This window comes from Sciurus carolinensis, chromosome 4 (genome assembly GCF_902686445.1).
Source record: "Sciurus carolinensis chromosome 4, mSciCar1.2, whole genome shotgun sequence".
Classification (NCBI taxonomy): domain Eukaryota; kingdom Metazoa; phylum Chordata; class Mammalia; order Rodentia; family Sciuridae; genus Sciurus; species Sciurus carolinensis.
Window position 1 is genome coordinate 123,853,761 of NC_062216.1, and position 22,029 is coordinate 123,875,789.

Genomic DNA, 22,029 nt, shown 5'->3' on the forward strand with positions numbered 1-22,029 from the left:
GAAGATAAGTATTTTAAGCAGAGGAAGCATCTGCATAAGACAGTAATGACCTTGGGTATTCAGGAGACAGAAAGGAAGGCAGTTTGGCTGGAATTTAGTGAGTGAGGGAACAAGTAGTAGGAGCTAGAAATGAAATGGTAATCTGGAGCCCAATAGATGATATAGGCTAGTAGTAATTCCCACCCTGTCAGATGAACAACCATTTTTATAAATATTTTACAAATGTCCTTATCTCAAAGTGAAATTCTTAGATAATGTAATCAACCTACATACCTAATTGAAAAAATACCATGATATCTTAATAATATAAAGGAAAATAGTTCATAATAAAATAACAGATATTTAATATGTAAAGTTTAGGAACAACTTCACTAGAAAACAAACAAAGTAGTCATATATGCTTTTACCTGTATGCAGTGTCACTTTGAATACAAGTGCAGTGATAGCTTGTATTAAGTGAATTATGTATCACAAAATCACATATGGTCATTGGCATGATTTTCCAGAATAGTGAACAATTCTTGGTAAAGTGTCTAAACAAATCTGGCTTAAATAATAGTTGTCTTTTTGAGAAAACAATACAAATTAAAACTATCCTGAAATTTCATCTTACTCCAGTCAGAATGGCAATTATTAAAAATACAAGTAACAATAAATGTTGGTGAGGATATAGGGGCAAAGGTATACTAATACATTGCTGGTGGGACTGCAGATTGGTGCAACCTCTCTGAAAAGCAGTATGGAGATTCCTCAGAACACCTGGAATGGAACCACCATTTACCCAGTTATCCCACTCCTCAGCATTTATCCAGAGGACTTAAAAATCAGCATACTATACTGATGCAGCCATATAAGTGTTTATAGCAACTCAATTCACAATAGCTAAGCTGTGGAACCAACCTAGGAGCCCTTCAGTAGATGAATAGATTAAAAAAAAAAAAAAGTGGTACATAGACACAATGGAATATTACTCAGCCATAAAGTAGGATGAAATTATGGCATTTACCAGTAAATGAATGGAATTGGAGACTATCATGCTAAGTGAAATAAGCCAATCCCAAGAAAGCAAAGGCTGAATGTTCTCCTGATATGTAACACACAATAAGGGGTGGTGGGGTAGAAGTTCATTGGATTAGACAAAGAGGAATAAAGGGAAGGAAGATGAGATGGAAATAGGACAGATAGTAGAATGAATCTGACATAGCTTTCCTATGTTCATATATGAATACATGACCAGTGTAACTTTACATGATGTACAACCACAAAAATGGGAAGTTATACCCATTTATACCCATGTATGTATAATATGTCAAAGTATACTCTGTTGTCATGTATATCTAAAAAGAACAAATTTAAAAATTTAAAAAAAAATTTCTCACCTGCACAAATATCTGGCAGGATATTGGAAAGTAATTTGTGATGTGGAAAGAGTATCTTTTGGAACTGTTAGATATACTGCAAGGTACCTGTCAATCTCTGGTCTCTGCCCACTAAATACCAGTAGCCTTTCCCAATTATTGTGATAACCATAACAAATAGCCTTCATAAGCTTGCTCCCCCAGTACCAACTGTTAATCTTCCACATCACCTCCTAGAAACACAGGTTAGCTTTTGCTTCTGACTTTTAAATTGGGAAGAACAAAACATTAAATAAATTAACTCCACATCCATATTGTACTCTAGACTCAAATTGTATTCTAATCCATTTACTAATTCAAAATAACCTTATCCTTATTTTCAAATACAGAAAGTTTTAATACTTTAAAACCAGAAGTTTTAAAATAAATAATAGTCTGAAGCTCAGCAATCTAGAAACATTCTGTATTTAAATGTAAACCTTATGGATTTGGAATTTTTCAGGAATTACCCTACCAGAAGTTAAATCTTCTCTCTTGGTGTGTTAAAGCCCAAGGAAAATATCATTCGTTCTTCCATTGTTTTTGATATGACACTTATTATCTCAACGATTTAATCCTGAAAGCCTTGGAGTAGCTTTATTCCTATTACAGAGGCAGTCACCCAGGCCCAGTTATACCAAGCTCTACCCAGGCACAAGTGGCACAGTCAGTAGAGAGCCAGTGGGAACACATGTCAGACCAACATGTGTCAAGCCACTCCCATCAATCACTACTTGAGGAAGAACTTCCAAGTCTACCAATTAAGTTGTATATTATTGTACCTTTTGAGGTGGTCCCCCCTTTGTCTCCTTCTAGAATCACTGTGTCTCTTCTTTCTTGATCGATGGCCTCATGTTCCAGAAGATATCAGACATATCCAGGTACTTTGAGCCTAGACACCGGACCATTTATACACTAAGCACTAGCTGCTGATCTGGCTGTCACTTTAATTAGCAGTCATTTTATTTTCTCTGCCACACAACCAGCATAGCTGTTTATACCCCATTTATCTGTTAGGCATGTACTTGGAAACTCATTTTAAACCCAGATCTTAAAGTACTTATCTCATTTCACACTAAAATATATTTCCCAAAATTGTCTTTCTCCTTCCCACACCCATGACTCTCCCTACAAAATCCAGAGACTAATCCTTTGGGAGTCAGAGTCATAGACTGCATCATTTAAAAAACACCCCTGGCAGTATTTCCTGCATAGATTCCCAACCCCATAAGCCTTAGACAAATCCCACAGTGTCTTAAGAATTTGTTTTAGGGGCTGGGGAGATAGCTCAGTCAGTAGAGTGCTTGCCTTGTAAGCACAAAACCCTGGGTTTGATCCCCACCACCTAAAAAAAAAAAAAAAAAAAAAGAATTTGTTTTAGTTTGGGGTTATTTGGGTGATGACTGTACTTTGGTCCCTAGTACATTCATGAAGCTGTATCTCCCAAGAACTCTCAAGTTGCCAGTGTATAGTTTTCATAAAGGCAGATGTCAGAAGACTGAGCTTGTGTGGCCACTGCAAATCTTTAAACTCGTACATCATTTCTTAGAAGATTCAACTATTCTCTGCAAATCTGGGATAGTGTCTCCTGTGCATAATGACATGTTTAACATCAGACCAGCTTCTTACCTGGGTCACTAGGTCCCTAATGCATTCAGTCAAGCTAATCCTCTGAACTGATGCTAGATGATTTAGTTTTTACTTCAGAACCCATATGACTAGCTCTGATGGATTTCATGTGAGAAATGAAACAAACCAAAGGGTTTTGGGGTATGAGCAACTGGAGAGATGGTGGTATTTATTTAAAAGATAACGATAGGTAGGAAACAGGTTTGAGAAGACCATAAGTCTCTTTTGGATGTGTTAAATTTGAGCTACCTTTTAAACATTAAAAAGAACAATAGGATATAGGAATCTGAAGCTCAGGACAGGAGACAGGTTTAAAAGTTAAAGTATATAGGGGATATTTAATACACTAGATCTGAACGGAAAATGAAGAAGTAAGGTAACTATTTTGTTGTGGTAGGAAGCAGAGAACTAGATGATTGCTGAAAGGGGTTTGTAGGGTCAATTTAGGGTTTTATTCTTATTTATTTTAGTGAAAGTTATGGAGAGGGAAAATTGATGCATAAAGTAAAAGGGATCATTACAAGAATTCATTTCTGGAATTGGTAAAATAATATGAGGGGCTCCATAGTACAAATGGAAAAGTTGGTCTTTAATAGGAGCTATTTTGTTTTAACTGGAAAGTAAGTTTGACAAATGGTCTCAGATTCAGGTAGGTTGATGTACACTTAAAAATAAAGGGAAGTTGGTCTTATGGCTTCCATTTCCTATTTGAAATATTAAGTGAGGTCATCAAAATTGAAGGTCAAAGGAGTTGGTATTGAAGTTTGAGGTGAAAAAGGAAAGATACGAAATAGTCTTTTGAGAATGGAAGCATGAAATTATTAGGAAAATATGATAGAATTCTAAATATCGAGTACCTATTTTTGATGTAAATATATTGGTCACAAGCTCACTGTTTTTTCATCCTTTTTGTTTTTTCTTAGCATCCTGATATGTATGAAAGAGCAGTGCTAAGAAAAGATCATCAAAAGAAATATGGAGCAACGGTTGATCTTTGGAGCATTGGGGTAACATTTTACCATGCAGCTACTGGATCATTACCATTTAGACCATTTGAAGGACCTCGCAGGAATAAAGAAGTGATGTAAGTGGGCCCATCTAAAATTATATATAATTTTTTAAATGTATGTATTTTGTTTCACCATATGTTCGAAGTGGACACTAATGAAAATTGACCTATCAGTCATTTCTGATTTTTTTATGAACTATCTGGTTTTTAATAAGAATGCAACCTTATAAAAGTATTTAGTCATAATTTTCCACATCATGTTTAAATATCTTACGTACAAAGTATAAATGGTGTCTAATCTTTGGTCCATCTTTGAAAGTATATCACATCTTGATTTTTATTTCAGCACACTGTTTCTTTATTTCACTTTGAATATTTGTCAGCATTTTTCCTCCATGCAACTGAAAAAAAATAATAAATTCTATGGAGTACTAGAACCATTACCACATCTAAAACAAATAGAATTCTTATTCTTCACTGATCTGATTCATTTAACCATTTTTAAAATAACATTTTGGCAGTAATATGAAAATTTTTTCTAGTATTGCCAGTTTGATTTAGAGACTGCATTTTATTAGTATAGGATATTACTTTCTGCCATATTTTTACAAAATAATTAGTGTACAGAATCATTTATTGTAAACCAAACAGTCAAGAAAAAGAGGTTTCAGGTGTGAAACTTTTTTTTTTTTTTTTGCGGTGCTGGGGATTGAACCCAAGGCTTTGTGCTTGCAAGGCAGGCACTCTACCAACTGAGCTATATCCCCAGCCCGAGGTGTGAAATTTATTACAAAATTCATGTATGCTCTGACCATGCTGCTTCTTATTTTAAAAGAAATGAATGAATGACCTTGCTTCATGAGAAAAAGCCAACCCACATACATATACAACTATGAGGTTATAAAGATTTCGTGTAGTAGATGATTTGGAACAATAACTCATGGACAGCCTAACCTGTGCAACCATTCTTTTAGTTCTTCATATATTTTTCAGACCTTTATATTTTTGACCCTACCTTTTATAAGCCTACAAAGTTAAAGTAATAATCTCAACTGTAAAATTATAACCTTTTATTTAATCTCATCTCAAAATTGAGGAAGAAGAATATTTTTGTATTTGTTAATATAAGGAAATAAAATAAATTCATACCATGACTTTTGCTACAACTTGGTAATCATCATTTTGCAGATGTTTTAAAGAAAACATTTGACTCACAGACAACTAGAAATACCTGAGAGTTTTGCCTGACTCCAATGTGGGCAGTTGTACATTGAAAGACTTTATTTTTTCATACAGAAATTTTGCTTTTTATGAGCACTGACCCTAGTGAATGTTAGAGGTGCTTAAAGTAGTCAGTAATGACTATTTTACTTGCTGATGATGATATATTCATCTCATTGTATAGCAGTATTGCTCCTTCAGCATCCCATTTGTATCTTATGAATGTTAATATGTAGATCTTACCATATTTAAATTAAGTGTTTTTAAAGAATACATATAATAATTGGGCAAGGTGGAACATACCTGTAATCCCAGTGAAGTGGGAGGCTAAGGCAGGAGGATCATAAGTTCAAGGTGGGTCTTGTCAATTTAGTGACAAATTAAAGTATCTCAAAATAAAAAATAAAAGGGATGGGGATGGAACTCAGTGTAAGAATGTCCCTGGGTTCAATCCCTAGTACCAAAAAAATAGAATTTACATAATAATTCTATCATTCTTTCTGTTAGCCTCTCTTCTGCATAAATCTCATATATCTCCATTAAAATTCCTCCGTAATCAGGTCCTTCTCGTGGGAACACACCTTATTTTTCATTAATTTCCTTCTTTGAAAAAAATCTTTTCTCAGGGCATGATAGCACACACTTATAATCCCAGCAACTCGAGAGACTGAGGCAGGAGGATCACAAATTTGAGGCCAGCCTCAGAAATTTAGCAAGGCCCTAAGCAACTTAGTGAAACGCTCTCTCAAAATAAAAAGGGTTGAGGATGTGGTTTAGTGGTTAAGCACCTCTGGGTCCAATCCCCACTACCAAAAAAAAAATCTCTCAAAGCAGAAATTGTGATCGTTTCTACTGAGGAGGCAGCAAACAGTCTAAATCAATCAGTTGTACTGGTTGGTTGTAGTTTTTTTTAAACACATTGATTTACTCAGCACACATTTTTTTAGATATTAAATTCTGACATGAGATTATATAAGATTCTTCTGTATTAGGTAATGTAATATTTTAATGGGGATGAAAGTATTCTTAAATGCCTGAAGCTCTCATTTCTCTCCTACTTTTAGGTTTTGTTTAGGAAAGTTACAAAATGCTTTAAAAGGCTGTTTTATTTGACTTGCTACATCATTGCAATGATATTTTGCTTCCCCATCATCTCTATCTTTGGTTCATCTTTATTTTTATCTTCAGGAATCACATGAAATTTGACTTACAATTTTGGTCTATATATCTATTCCTGTGTGTGTATATATTTTTTCAAAATACAAAAAAAAATTTCTGATACTGTGCTGTTATAGTTTTATCTTTTTTTTTTTTTTAACTTTAAAGAATGCTATTGTTCATTCTGCAGTAATTTTATAGTCCTGTTGACTGTGCCTTTGGATAATATGAGTAAGAAGGATTAGATGCTATTTTCATGGTCTAGAAATATTCTGTGACATAACTTTTTTTGTTTGCTCCATTTTTTCAGATGGAAAAATTAATATTTTTGTTGTGAACATCAAGATGCTGTTAATGGCACTCTGAGATCCCAAAAGAACATTAATTATGGCTATATAAAATAATCGTACAACCACTATTCTACTTCAGTCAGTCAGATTCAAAATATTTTGATTGTTTTATGGATCCTGTGACCATCAATCACTATTCGTCTAGTAGATAATTGTAGGTGCAATTGAGGAAATACTTTTGCAAAACCCATTAATAAGCCATGCAATAATGAACTGCTTATTTTATTCTGCTTTTATTTCTCCCAAGGTATAAAATAATCACTGGAAAGCCTTCTGGTGCAATATCTGGAGTACAGAAAGCAGAAAATGGACCAATTGATTGGAGTGGAGACATGCCTGTTTCTTGTAGTCTTTCTCGGTAAGTATAGTGTACCCAATTCTTATCTTTTGCACTTTGGTGTTTGAAATGTTTGTTGCCTAAGACCACACACAGAAATACTTAAGTGTAGTTTGGTTTTAATTATTATTAAAGCATGTGATTTTTGTCATTTGTGGTTATGTAAAGATTTATCCTGGGCTTACATAAATGATTTCCACAGGACATAGGGCATATATTTTTTATTAGTTCATTAGAATAGTAGAGTTCATTGTGACATATTCATATATGCACATAATATAATTTGTTCCATATATTCTCTAGTACTTTACCCTTTGCTCTTTCCTTACCCTGTGCCTCTTCTCCTGCTCTTCTGGTCTTCCTTCTATTCATAGGGCATATAGTTTTTTTTGAAATTGCTAATTACTAGTCTTGGAGTTCTTCCAAAGTCAAGATTCTACTCAGGACCTTGGTATTTTTTTGTACTGACCTTCATATTGATGTACCACAAAAAGTAGTGTAGATATGAGTAAACATCTCAATTGGAGTTGTAAAAAGCAAATGCCAAAAAAGTGTGATACTATCCTCATTTTTAAAAATACTCTAAAAGAATGCCCTATAAATGGGAAAAAAAAATACTCAAATTATTCAGAAGCTGAGAAATAATGGTTTTCTAGTACTTTTCAGACTTTCAAATGTTTATATGGGTCTTAAATTAGCCACCAGAATTTTAAAAAAAATTATATTGTAAGATAAGAATCCTATTATCATGGAAAAAATTAATGTAAAAGAAATTAAAAGTAGAAAGTAAATTATAGAAGATTTTTGGGCAGCTGGGGATATAGCTCAGTTGGTAGAGTGCTTGCCTTGCAAGCACAAGGCCCTGGGTTCAATCCCCAGCACCACAAAAAAAAAAAAAAAAAAAATTTTTACTCTGGAAATAAAGCTAAGACTCATCAACATTTGGAATTATCAGATTAACTTACATTTTTCCTGAGTGTGATAGTTATTTAATCCACAAGTGAACACACAGAGGGTCTGATATACTAGCTTTAGCACCAGTTATAAGTTGTGGGCACAAGGACTTTAAATACTACAAATTAAATGAAAACAACTAAGCAAAAATGTGATAGACTGCAAAATAAATGAGTAAATAAATAACTATCTTCTTTCCTGTCGTGACTGGATAGAAAGACTTAACCTAGCCATTTTAAGTGAAGAAGACTTGGTCTCTTTCCTTTGTTCAGATCTGCTTTTCTCTGACTTTCTTCACTTAAGATCAGATTCTTTCCTGGGAGCCACTGATGGCTGCTGGCTTTCCTAAGCTAACAGTCTCATGGTTTTGAAAGCCCCATGGGAAGAAGCCTTTCTTCCTTTAGCAAACATTTCTGGATTGATTTTCATTGTATTAATTTGTACCACCACCTGGCCACCTTCAGTTAATCACAATAACCACATGTCCATCTGTGCTCAAGGAGTGATGCTCCAGAGTAGAGGAGTTTGAAGTCCTTACAAAGGAGGGAGAGTGGACACCTGTTTGGCAAAAATAATGTGTACTCTGTATTTTAAAAAACTATTCACAGGAGATTGTTCTTGTGGCTATCATATAGCCAAATTTAAAATTTAAAATCTATTTGAAATTCTATTATTGAAAGTCTCTTTGAACATGCATAATAGTGAAAGCATTTTTCCACTCAATTTTTTTAACTATGAGCTTTTTATTCAAATTATTCCTTGTTAAATTGGTATCAATTACTATACTTTCTACAGAAATATACTAAAAAGGCATATAAATTCCATATATAAAATTATATGTTGGAGTGCCATATTACAAAGTCATTAAAGACCTTTTGCTGGAAATTAAAACATTATCTTATCCTCATGACCATCTGGTACTAATCAACTGCTCTCACTGGCTAGTAATATATATGGATGATTTGGAAAAGCAAGGAATTGAACAAGGAGAGAATCAAAGACAATCAGTAAAAGTTAAGCTAACATCAAAAAGCTGCACTCCCTGGTTCATTGACAAGTGACATTAAATGAAGGTTATTTGGCTTTCTGAAAAGTTGACAGATTTTAATTTTTTAAGAAAATTAGTCCAGTAATAAAATTTAGCATCCCTAATCCAAAATGCTCCAAAATCTATAACTTTTATGAGTGCCAGCATGGTAAAAGTAGGAAATCCCACATCTGACTTCATATGACAGGTCATAGTCAAAATGCAGGTACACTAAAAATACTGTATAAAATGACCTTCAGGCAGTGTGTGTAATGTATTATGAAACATAAGTGAATTTGGGACTTTGGTTCCATCCCCAAGATCTCTTATAAGGTATATATGCACATATGCCAAAGTTTGAAAAACAAATTGAAGTCATAATGAAGTCAGAAATACACAACCTGTAGTAACAGCAATTCCTTTGATTCATTGGTAGATGTTATTATTCTGTACCTAGACAAAATGTGATATTCACTCTAACTTTTTTCAATACTATTTTAGGGGTCTTCAGGTTCTACTTACCCCTGTTCTTGCAAACATCCTTGAAGCAGATCAGGAAAAATGTTGGGGTTTTGACCAGTTTTTTGCAGAAACTAGTGATATACTTCATCGGATGATAATTCATGTTTTTTCACTACAACAAATGACAGCTCATAAGATTTATATTCATAGCTATAATACGTAAGTACCTTTTTATGTTTTTATATCAAAGTACTGTGTTATGTGATAAAAGTTTTCCTAAAATAGAAGAAGTAGAAAAGATATCTCAGCTTCACTAAAGGCACTAGGAAAATTATGATTGAGTAGTAAATTCCTTTTCATTTATCTCTGGAATGAAAAGGATTAATTTTCTTAAATCTCTAAGTAAATTGTTTTTAAACTGCAAATTTTACAAAACCAATTCTTGTACTTTCTTCAAATTACATAATCATATAACCATGAAATCAGGAGGGTACTGATAAATGAGCTGGGTTTTATTAAAAATATTGTCAGTTTTAAAAACATTGAAGCCCAGATATAGTAGAGTTTTGATTTGCACTTGGTACTGGAGATAAATCAACGTTTGTTTTACATAAATGAAACCACGTGGCATATACTATGTGGTACACACAAACATGCACACGCATGCCCACACACTGCATGTAAAACTAGGGAAAGTAAAGTAGATGGATTGTATCAAAATAAATATTCTGATTGTGATATTTTACTATACTGCAAGAAGTTACCATTGGGGAATCTGGGTGAAAGGTATATGGCAGGGGATGGGGTTGTGGCCCAGTGATAGAGCATTTACGTAGCATATGTGAGGCACTGGGTTCAATTCCCAGCACCACATATAAATAAATTAATAAAAAATAAAGGTCCATCAACAACTAAAAAAAAATTTTTTTTTTTTTTTTTTTAAGAAGCATATGGCATTTCTCCGTACTATTTCTTACCAACTGCTGGGAATCTACAGTGACCTCAAAATAGCATTTTTTTTTTTTTTTTTAAATGAAGAGGGGATAATAATACCCATTTAACGTGCCTTAATTTCTGTTTTGACAAAATTTGAATAGCAGTTTTCATGCCTGATAAAAAAGGGAGTGGGGGTGCTGGAGTTGTGGCTCAGTGGTAGTACACTTGCCTGGCATGTATGAGGCCCTGGGTTCAATACTCAGCACCACATAAATAAATAAAGAGCGAGCCATTGACATTTAAAAAACTTTTTTAAAAAGGGGGTTCCTGGGGATATATCTATGGTAGAGTAACTGCTTAGCATTTTTGAGGACCTGGGTTCAAACCCCAGCACCAAAGAGAAGAGGAGGGTACAGAAATGGGAGTAAAATAGACTAGATGAAACAGTTTAGATACTGTTATCTAATCTATCTATATCTCATATGATATCATAAAATATAAATGCAGTAATATTAATATATCATTATAGTTTATTATTTACCTTTATTTTGGTACTTAATAACCTGAATAAGTGTTCATCATGCTTAGGTGTTGGCCATCATTTTTGTTTTAATACATTTAACTTTCAACCTGAGTCAAATCAAAACAGAAGCTTGTGGCAGGACCACATACAACATTGCTGCTGGAATATGTCTTTGATTCCGTAGATCTACTCTGGGGAGGTGTACCTTTTTCCCCCATCATCATTTTGAAAATATGAGTTTTCTTAATTTATTTAATTAATGTTATGTACTTGTGTTGCAAATACTAATGTTGGATTTTATGTCTTTAAGTCATTTAACCCTCAAGTATTTTGAAATGAGTACTATTCCTACTCCTACATACTGATGAGGAAACTAAGTACAGAAGAATTAAGTAACAGCATTATACAGCAAGAAAGTGGAAGAGCTGGAATTTGAACCCAGGTGTTGGTCTGACTCAGAATCAGTATTCTTAATGTCTCTGTTATGTTTTCCCCCATCTTTAAAATTAGGAAACCTGTGTATTACAAAGGTATCTAAACAGAAAAATGTTTTGGAATGGGTTTCTATATGAACAGGTTATATGGAATTTTCATTTTAATGGACATTTTAGTATTCACATAAAACAGTGTTATAGGGAATGTCGTGATCTCAGAAATCATTTAGAAATTAATGTCATTGCACTCAACATTTAAAACAAAATTGTACCACTCATTTGATCTAAAATTACTTTTGTCTTGAATTTTTTTTTATACAGTGCTACAGTATTTCATGAACTGGTATATAAACAAACCAAAATTATTTCTTCAAATCAAGAACTTATCTATGAAGGACGACGCTTAGTCCTAGAACCTGGAAGACTGGCACAGCATTTCCCTAGGACCACAGAGGAAAATCCTATCTTTGTTGTAAGCCGGGAACCCCTGAGTACGATAGGACTAATATATGAAAAAAGTAAGTTGGAATTTTTCTTGTTCTTATTGTCAATTAAAAAATACCAAAAATATGTCATTATAAGGGATTATCCTTTTTATCAAGTTGATGGTAACATTAATGTAGAGCTTTTATAAATATTAAAATTTTGTGAATTAGTCAAAAAAGAGAAGTAATAAAATTGAAAAGCCTAATAGTGATAGTTTGACACCAAATGTTTTCTTTCATAGAGCAGTAAAATAATTTTCATGTATATATTTTACTGTAACTCTGCTTTTAATGTTGTGCTGACATGCAGAATTAGCCTTTTGTATCATAAATGTCAGAAATATTTATTATGTTCAGTTTGTATTCAACATTGTGAAGGCTTTATAGTCTTAAGAAAAATTAGATCTGCATTCTTGAAATTAAATTATTGAAATCTTAAATTATTCATCCAAAAAATGAATTACCCAAATTTTTACATTCCTGTTTAGAACTTCGGAAGCATTGAGCTCAATGTTAGAATATAGTTTAAAAAAAAATGAAACACCTTAGAAATATTGAAGGTAATTAGGGAATGAGCATTATTGTTTTAAGTAGGTTTTTTTTAACCAGGAAAAGTACGCTAAAGAGTTTTGACACTGATGTTTAATTTAAACATTGCTTGCCATATAAAGAATAAATGATTTACTCAGAAAGTTTTATCTCTGATTTTAAGTCTTTTACTTTATATTTCAGTTTCCCTCCCTAAAGTACATCCACGTTATGATTTAGATGGGGATGCTAGCATGGCTAAGGTTTGTATTTAATTGAATTATTATATAAACATTTGAATTATCCTATCAATAATGGAAGCAATAAAATAAATTAGGTCTTTATAAATACCTATTCATTTAATTTATTATACTTTCTAGATTATTTTGTGCTCTCTACTTTCTTAAACTTATTTTGTACTCTATCCTTTCTTAAACTCATTTTAAGAAGATTCCATTGAGAGAGTTACATGTATAGATAACATTAAGGATGAAATATTTATTATAGTTATATCTATCCTTAGCTTTTACCCGTTGGTAGTTTATTGTGTTTTTAATTTATCTGATAGAAATATATAGACTTGAAATTTTTTGTGAAAAAATTTTTTTACTCTACCACAATTGGCACCAAATATGATTTTTTTTTATTTTTTCATCAGGCGATAACAGGGGTTGTATGTTATGCCTGTAGAATTGCCAGTACCTTGCTGCTTTATCAGGAATTAATGCGAAAAGGGATACGATGGTTGATGTAAGTAATAGATTAAATTGAAAAAGTGATCTTCCCATAGACCTCACTAATTAACTGGTAATCACCCCATTATTGATAGTTAAACCACTTCAAACTAATCAGGGTCACACACTTGATTTTTATTATACTATATTTGTTTTACAGTTAGTTTATAAAACATTTAGAAGCTATTTTTTCACTTATTTCTTATAACTTTATGAGATAGGATTAATAGAATTTGAATATTAAAACTTATAAAACATACCAGGTTTGATGGCACACACCTGGAATTCTAGCAATGAGGGACCCTGAGGCAGGAGGATCACAATTTCAAGAACAGCCTCAACAATTTAGCAAAACCTTATCTTGAAATTAAAAATAAGAAAGTACTGGGGATGTAGCTCAATGGTAAAGCACCTCTAGGCTCAATCCCCAGTGCCCCCACCCCACCCCACCCCCACCAAAAAACCTTACACAACACTGTAGGATGTAATGGCAAATGAATTCCTTTTCCAAAGACATTGACTTGGTTGTCATTATGCTATTTCTTTTTTTTTTTTTTTTTTTTTTCATTATGCTATTTCAAAAGGCCTTTTCATTGTCATGATCCAAGACAAGAATACTTTACAGGTTTAAGTCATCAGAATCTTCCTCCATTTCCTACCTTTTCCCCAAATGAAGTACACATTCACTTTTTTTTTAACAGCATTATTGAATATAATTCACACACTATATTAGACACCCGTTTAAAATATATAATTTTTAGTATATACAGTTTTTTTAATACTTTTAGTTGTAAATATATATAAGAACTTTATTTTATTTTTTTATGTGGTGCTGAGGATCAGACTCAGTGTCTTACACATGCTAGGCAAGGGCTCTACCACAGAGCCACAATCCCAGCCCAATATGTACAGTTTTTAGTGTGTTCACACAGTGTGCAGCTATCACCACTTTATTTGGAACTTTTTTTTTTTTAATCACACCAGAAAGAACTTTTGCACTCATTAGCCTTCATTCCCCATTTTACTCCAAACCATCCAATCCTAGACAGCCACTAATATAGTCATTATAGATTTGCCTAGTTAGATATTTCATATAAAAGAATCACATAATGCGAATATACACTCACTTTGACAAGCAGTTTAAAAGCTAATTTTTTACTAAATCACTTCCATATAGTTTTCTAGAACAAAATATTAATCATCTAAGGATGTTCTTCCTGAAAGGGATCTTAATAAATATAACATGGATATGATTTTGGCTTTTTTTTTCTTAACCTTTTATTTATAATGTCATTTTTCCATCTGATAAGCATAAAAATAAGTAAATCTCTTCTGAGAATTATGTTTAGAATTCTATACATTGTTTGAAGCGTTTGGATCTTGTACCTGTATGATAATGGCTTTGTTGCCAAAAAACAGAGGTATGTTTTCTGAGCTCACCTCACTGCATGCAATGTCCCTGGCCTTTAATGCTTGCAACAGTGTATATATTCCTACCTCATGCCCATTTCTTCTTACAAAAATGTGTGTGAAGCACTTCATCATTCTTATTCTCTTTTTTAGACTTTTATTTTTCTACCAACATTATGTGAAATCCATAAATACAGTCATTTCCTATGTGTTGACATATCCAGTTCCTAAGTCTATTTTCCTATTTTCATTAAGAAGCAGCCTTGTGGGACTGAAAGTGTGGCTCAGTGGTAGAGCTTGTGCCATGTGTCCATGAATTCAATTCCCAAGCACAAATAAATTAATAAAGCCTCCTTGTTTTTACTAAGTGGTTTCTGAGAAAACGGTTTTCATTTTTTCTTTATATTTTTTATACCAGTCACTGATCCATAAAATTTTCTCCCTTTCACTTATATTTTTATAATTCATGAAATAATAATTTTTAGCATAGACTACTGCTGTTGACAGACTTTCTTTAAAGGATCTATCAGCACTTTAGATTTCGTGGGCCATATGTGAATTTTTCTTTGTTTTGCTCTTATTTCTACAACCTTTTAAAGTGTAATGTTATCTCATGGGTTGTACAGAACAGGCCTTAGACCTTAGTCTGTTGATCCCTGAAATAGACCAAAAGCCCTTTAATTATATATTATTTACTATGTCATCTTTTTGGGAGATCACATTAATTGTTCTAAAGTATAAATTGATTTGTGGGTATAGCTCAGTGGTAGAGCACTTGCCTGGCATGTGCAAGGCCCTTGGTCCATCCCCAGCACTGCAAAAAAAAGTGAATAAAAAGAAAGTATAAGTCAGACAGCAGACTACTATGAGTAGTAAAAATTAATTCTGATGATATTAAAATGTAATGCTATAGAACTTATATGTATTTGAAGATTAAATTGTTATTAATATCATTTTAATACACTAGGTTTCTAAACTGTTAAACTCTAATGTGGTCTGCAAAAATAAGGTGTTCTAGATAAGTATATGGGTAACAGATGCTTTTAATGTTGGCCAAAAAGTGCAACTTGGCTTTCATAATAAAAATGTTATTATGAAGCGTTTTTTGAACAGTGGTATAGCAATGTAATTAGTGATAGACAAGAAAAAATAAATAATACCTTAAGGTAATGGTAATAATGTTACTTTTTAGTGAATTAGTTAAAGACGATTACAATGAAACTGTACACAAAAAGACAGAAGTTGTGATCACATTGGATTTCTGCATCAGAAACATTGAAAAAACTGTAAAAGTGTGAGTAGATTACTTCCTTTTTAATAATGGTTCAAATATTAAATGTTCCATTTCTGTTTAGTTTATTTAGTCATTGTTAGCATGTGGCATGCAATTCAAGTGTTTGTATTATAGAGCAGCCTTAGGTGAGTGGTTACTTCATCCTAAAGGGGAAAGCAGTTTCTCTTAAGAAATGAGCACCATGTCTGTGTACCCTCCCTTTGTGAAGGAAAAGGTAGTGGGAGATGGAAACATCTTGCAAAACAAAATCTCTGAAGAGGAAAACATAAGACCTGTCAACAACAAAGAAGTAGGAAGAGAGATTCAAGAACAACCTTTGGGAGTATTTTTAGAATTTTACGTGTTACTTTTAGTTTATTCTTATATGTTAATCTTATCCCTGAGAAGGCCCTTTGAAACAGAATGATAGTTGAAACTACACTTTTTCTAGGCTACACTATTTGTACCACTGAGGAAATATATAAATGAAATTGGCATTTACTGTTGACCTCTGTTAATTCTGAAAACTAGAATTTTTAGTTATCCTGGCATAAAATTATTTAAAATTTACTTGCCTTTTCTATTTTTTGACTTCACGTGCAAATTTTTAAGTAAAAGCACAGTAGTAGCACCCTTATCCCCAAAAGATCCATTCTAAGACTCCCTGTGTATACCAGAAACCACAGCTAGTACAAAGCCTTTTATATAAGCACTGTAATATAACATCGTGATAGTCAATTTGATAACTGAGGTGACTACTAAGTGACTAGTAGGTGGGTAGCATATGTAGTGCAAATATATAGGTCCCAGACTAGAAAGAGTGAATGGCTTGTGATTTTATCACACTCTCAATGGCCTGAAATTCAAAACCGTGGATTATTTCTGGAATTTTGCACGTAATATTTTCAGACCACTATTGACCACCAGTAACAGAAGCCATGGAAAGCAAAAACACAGATGAAGGGGAATCACTACATATAAAATTTCTTAAGGAAGGCATCGGGATTTTCTTAGAATATACTAGCTTATAGACGTTGAATAAATTTTTTATTAAGTAGTTATCATAAAACCTTAAATACAGTTCATAAACCATCTTTTAAGAGGAGGCTGAGGCAGGAAGATTTCAAGTTCAAGACCACCCTAGGTAACTCTTAGCAAGAACCAGTCTCAAAATGAAAAATAAAAAGAGCTAGGAATATAGCTGGGTTCAATCCTTGATACCACAAAAAAGAAAGGGAAAAATATATATATATATATGTATATGTATATGTATTTGTTACATTCATTTAATTTTGTCCCGTGACTGACTTTTATACAGATATGAAAAGTTGATGAAGATCAACCTAGAAGCAACAGAGTTAGGTGAAATTTCAGACATACACACCAAATTGTTGAGAGTAAGTATTACAAAATCGTAGGCTAAGAATCTATTCCTTTACTGGCAAGATTTCACTTAAAAGTTTTTTAGAGCATTGACATTTCTAAAAATCTCCAGAGAGGGAGTAACTTTTTCCCATCTCCACAGACTTCTTAACAATATTTGAATACCTTTGCTGTCATGACATTCTTCATAGCATGTTCAAACACCTGCTGTACTTCACACACACACACACACACACACACACACACACACACCTACACACCACACGCATACCTCTCCCTCCCTCCCCCCCATTTATCTTTCTCCCTTCCCTGCTTTTTGTCTTAAATCTGTAGTGATATTGTGTTGCTGCTATGGCTATTAAAACAAATTCATAAAAGTAATTTAACATGCAGTTGGATTTGGGGTGATTCAGCTTGTTTAGAAATAAATGCAAATTAGGAAAATAGTATCAGATCTTTTCTAAAATAAAAAGTAAGTAAAAAAAGATTTGGAATCCTCAAGACACTAAATAATTTCTATCACTAGAAAAAGCAATTAGGGCAGGTTGGGGATATAGCTCAGTTGGTAGAGTGCTTGCCTTGCAAGCATAAGGCCCTGGGTTCGATCGATCCCCAGTACCACAAAAAAAAGAAAAGAGCAATTAGGAAACAAGTTTCAACTTTACTGAAATGCAGTCACATTTCAGGGAATCTGAATCTCTTATTAAAATATATTATAGAGCCAGGTGGTGGTGTGCACCTGTAATACCAGCAACTTGGGTGACTGAAGCAAGAGGATCACAAGTTTAAGGCCAGGCTGAGCAACTTAGTGAGACTCTGTCTCAAAAAATAAAAAGGACTGGGGACATAATCAGTGATAGAGCATCCCTGGGTTCAGTCCCTAGTACCAAAGGAAAAAAAAGAAAAAAGGAGTATTATAGAAGTACATAGAGTTATATATTGTGAGAGCTGACTTTTAATCCCAGAGCTGCTCCTATTTACCTAGCTACTTCTATCTTGCTACAAAAGGCATTTACTTCTTTGCATCCTTCTGCCTTTTTTTTTCTCCCTCAAAATGAGCAATTTCATACTCTGCTTATCTCATGTGTTGTTGTACCAGTTAAATGATATAGGTAAAAATACTCCTGCTGAGTGTGGCAGCACACTCCTATAATCCCAGCTACTCCAGAGGCTGAAGCAGGAGGACAAGTTCAGGGCCAGCCTGAGCAATTTAGCAAAAACCTGTCCTAAAATTTAAAAATTAAAAGAGCTGGGGATGTAGCTCAGTGAAAGTGTCCCTGGGTTCAATCCCCAGTACTGAAAGAAAAAAAGAATACTATACTCTTGAAAACTTTTAGTATTTATTCATAAAATGAATGTTAAATTAAAAGTGAAAAAATTGAGATAAAATTATTTTCTCTTTCAACCTTAAGCTGGTCTTTAGTTGTTTCTTTTTTCAGTTTTAGGTCAAGAAAAATGATTTTCTGGGCTGGGGAGATAGCTCAGTCGGTAGAGTGCTTGCCTTGCAAGCACAAGGCCCTGGGTTCGATCCCCAGCACCACAAAAAAAAAAAAAAAAAAAAAAAAAAAAGATTTTCCAAAATAGTCATAATCAAGTAGTAGGTTGTGAAGTTTAGTGCATTCTAATCAGCAGTCTTTTTAAGTAGAATAGAAAATGTCAGAACACATCATATATTATGAGATCACTGTTCTCTGAAACTTTTGGTTCATTTATGCACTTTTTTTTTTTTTTTTTTTTTTTTTATTTTACTTTGGTACCAGGGATTGAACCCAGGGGTGCTTAACAACTGAACTACGTCCCCAGACATTTTTATTTTTTATTTTGAAACAGGGCCTCACTAAACTGCTGAGGCTAGTCTTGAACTCACAGTACTCCTGGCTCAGCTCCTGAGTTGCTGGGATTACAGGCGTGCATCACTGCACCCAGTTTATTCTTACTTATTATTCCCTTATTATTCATCCTTCATGTGCTTTTGATTTTCCACTCCTCTATGTAACACTTAAGAAATAACCTTTCAGGGCTGGGGAGATAGCTCAGCTGGTAGATTGCTTGCCTCAAAAGCACAAGGCCCTGAGTTCGATCCCCAGTACCTTGCAAAAAAAAAAAAAAAATTTTTTTTTAAGGGGCTGGGGAGATGGCTCAGTCGGTAGAGTGCTTGCCTTATAAGCATAAGGCCCTGGGTTCGATCCCTAGCACCCCCCCCCCCAAAAAAAAAGAACCTTTCCATAAACTATTTTCCATATATTGAATATGTAATCAAATACATTCTAAACATTAATGTTAAAGAAGATATAAAACATAAAAATCAAAGTGTATATTGACTATATAAAAATTTAAAATCTTTATTTGCTTAAAAAAATCTTAAAAGCAAGTGTTAAAAAAAAGCAAGTGTTGAGAAAATTTGATAATTTTTTATAAAAATAGCTCATGAATTGATAAGAAAAATATTAAATTTATAAGAAGGAGATGAGCAGAGAACATTTAGATAATTTACAAATGAAAATTTAATGAAAAACTTAAAATTTATACCTAATATAGTAATATAAAATTGCATATTATAATAATAGTAAGATACCATTTTTGTCTTTCAAATGATCAGGGCTTAAAAAATTGTAATACTAGTGCTGACAGAAGTGTGGTGTGAAGGGCTCCCTTGTTTGTTTCTAGTGGCAGTGTCACTTAAGACTTTCCAAATGAAAAGCAATAGTGTATGTCAGGATTCTTAAAATACTTAGAAGTGTTTATTCTTTAAAGCTAACCTTCAGCCTCTCAAGTTTTACAAATATTTAGTTCTGTGGTAGGTAAATGATAAATATACTAAGCTTAATATGAATAGGTCTTAGATGAGGTTTCTTTTCATTTTCTGTTTTTAAGAGGAGCTACTTTTCTTGGGCTTCTAGAGAGCTCAAATCACAGATACCTACTCTTTATCCTTGGGACTATGCTAATGGTTTTCTTATTTCATATTCACAATTCTGTAATGTAGAATACACTTTTTTTATAGAAAAAGAAACAATGTTAGCTGAATATACATGTTTTACATGTTTGTTTTTAAAACAGTATTTACTAGGGAAGAATGGGAGGGCTAGTGAAAGAGCACTTGCCTAGCGATCCTCCTAAATAACCACCTACACACACACACACACACACACACACACCCCAGAGTAATGTATGAAACATTTTATAAAATGTTTTAGTATAGTTAGCGTTATGTTCTATTAATATATTGTACTCTTGGTGGAAATAAACCTAAGAAACTACTCTTGTATTTAAAGATGAAAATAATCTGCCTCAACTTGAAGCAGTCTACAAAGAAATATCCAGACTCCGTTTGTACCATGATTATCATTTTCAAGTTCAGCAATTTGGATCTGAACCCACTGGTTTTTATTTAGCTTTCCAGTTCCCAGGGAACAATAGAAACCAGTCTTCAGGACATCGACAGCAGGTTATCTCCAGGTGGACTGCTGACAGATGCGTGGGCACATCAGGAAGGCACCCATCCAAAGACAGAAAGTAGGTTCTGGTTTTATGAGTAGTTTCTGCTCTTATTAGATACCCTTTTTTCACATAAATTCAATTAATTTTCTGTTTTTTTCTTTTTCTTAAATAGTGTAGAAAAACTTCAAGTCCTGTTAAACTGCATCACGGAAATTTACTATCAGTTCAAAAAGACAAAGCAGAACGTAGTAAGTAAAATTTACTATTTGTTCATTTAATGAATCAACCTTAGTAGCTGTAATTCAGATGGATTAATTTTGTATATTTGTAAGGGTGTCAGCTTAAGTTATTTGTTCCACAGATGGAATTCTGTCAGGAAAGAGATGGAATATACTAAAAATTATTCTTAAGACAACCTTTTGAATATTTTAAAATCGTAAACTCCAAAGTCAAGGCCAGGCAAGTAACAGACAAGAATGAGATTAACCTTTGAGGACTGAGGAACTAGAAAGTAGACAGTCCATCTAAGAGGCATTGCCCAGGAAGCCTTGTGCCCAGGCTTCTCATTTCTCAATAGAAGTTAGAAATATAGCTTTTATCAGAAATAGTCTGATTTTTAAATACTAGCAGTTAATTTTTTTTTTTAATGTCGACACTGTACAGACCAAATAAAACCTCTATCTGTAGGTGATACATAACCCTTAGGCCATAGGTCTGTGACATCTGCTTCAAACTCTTCACCTTTTTGAAACAGTAATCTCAAAAAAGAAAAAATAATGTGAGTGATGTTATGGTTCTACATTAACAGAAGTATGTGTTTTTTATTTCTAGGACTAGCTTACAATGAAGAACAAATCCACAAATTTGATAAGTAAGTGTCTGTTTAAGTGGTTTTGTTGCTATTTTGGTTTTCTCTATTAATATGATTCTTCTCAAAGTTGTGATTAATTACAGTAAAAATTATATTTTAATCTAAACTTTAAAGGATTGGTACTATGGGTACACATTTTTGAGGCTTAGCCATCTGGTCCCTGAGTGAGAAGTTACCAAGACAGACAAATGAGGAGAAAGAAAGATCCCTGTTCCACTCAGTCCACTTCTCTCTCATGTGTTCTGATTGCAGAAGGTTAGAGCATAGGAAATAGGCGAGGACAGTTTATTTTTGTTAACATTCTCCAGTTTGAACCTTCTCTTTTTACTATATCTGTCTTAAAAACCTTTGCTTTCTACTGTATGTTTTAAAGCTATAAAAGTCATTATAGGAAACAGATTATTTCATATATTTGAAAATGTTTAAATATTGGAAGTAGAAACAATGAACTTGGTCTAAATCTTTTT

The 22,029-nt window shown here is 33.3% G+C and overlaps 1 protein-coding gene across 1 annotated transcript in view; it reads left to right on the forward strand.

Moving 5' to 3' along the window:
* Tbk1 (TANK binding kinase 1) overlaps positions 1 to 22,029 on the forward strand; it is a 42,212-nt gene that overhangs the window by 14,955 nt on the left and 5,228 nt on the right. The window contains 12 exon segments of the mRNA XM_047550531.1: positions 3,950 to 4,110; positions 7,012 to 7,122; positions 9,584 to 9,763; positions 11,759 to 11,955; positions 12,655 to 12,713; positions 13,109 to 13,200; positions 15,787 to 15,888; positions 17,186 to 17,264; positions 20,646 to 20,770; positions 20,864 to 20,916; positions 20,919 to 20,939; positions 21,523 to 21,562. Of these exon segments, the coding sequence (XP_047406487.1) occupies positions 3,950 to 4,110; positions 7,012 to 7,122; positions 9,584 to 9,763; positions 11,759 to 11,955; positions 12,655 to 12,713; positions 13,109 to 13,200; positions 15,787 to 15,888; positions 17,186 to 17,264; positions 20,646 to 20,770; positions 20,864 to 20,916; positions 20,919 to 20,939; positions 21,523 to 21,562 (1,220 nt within the window).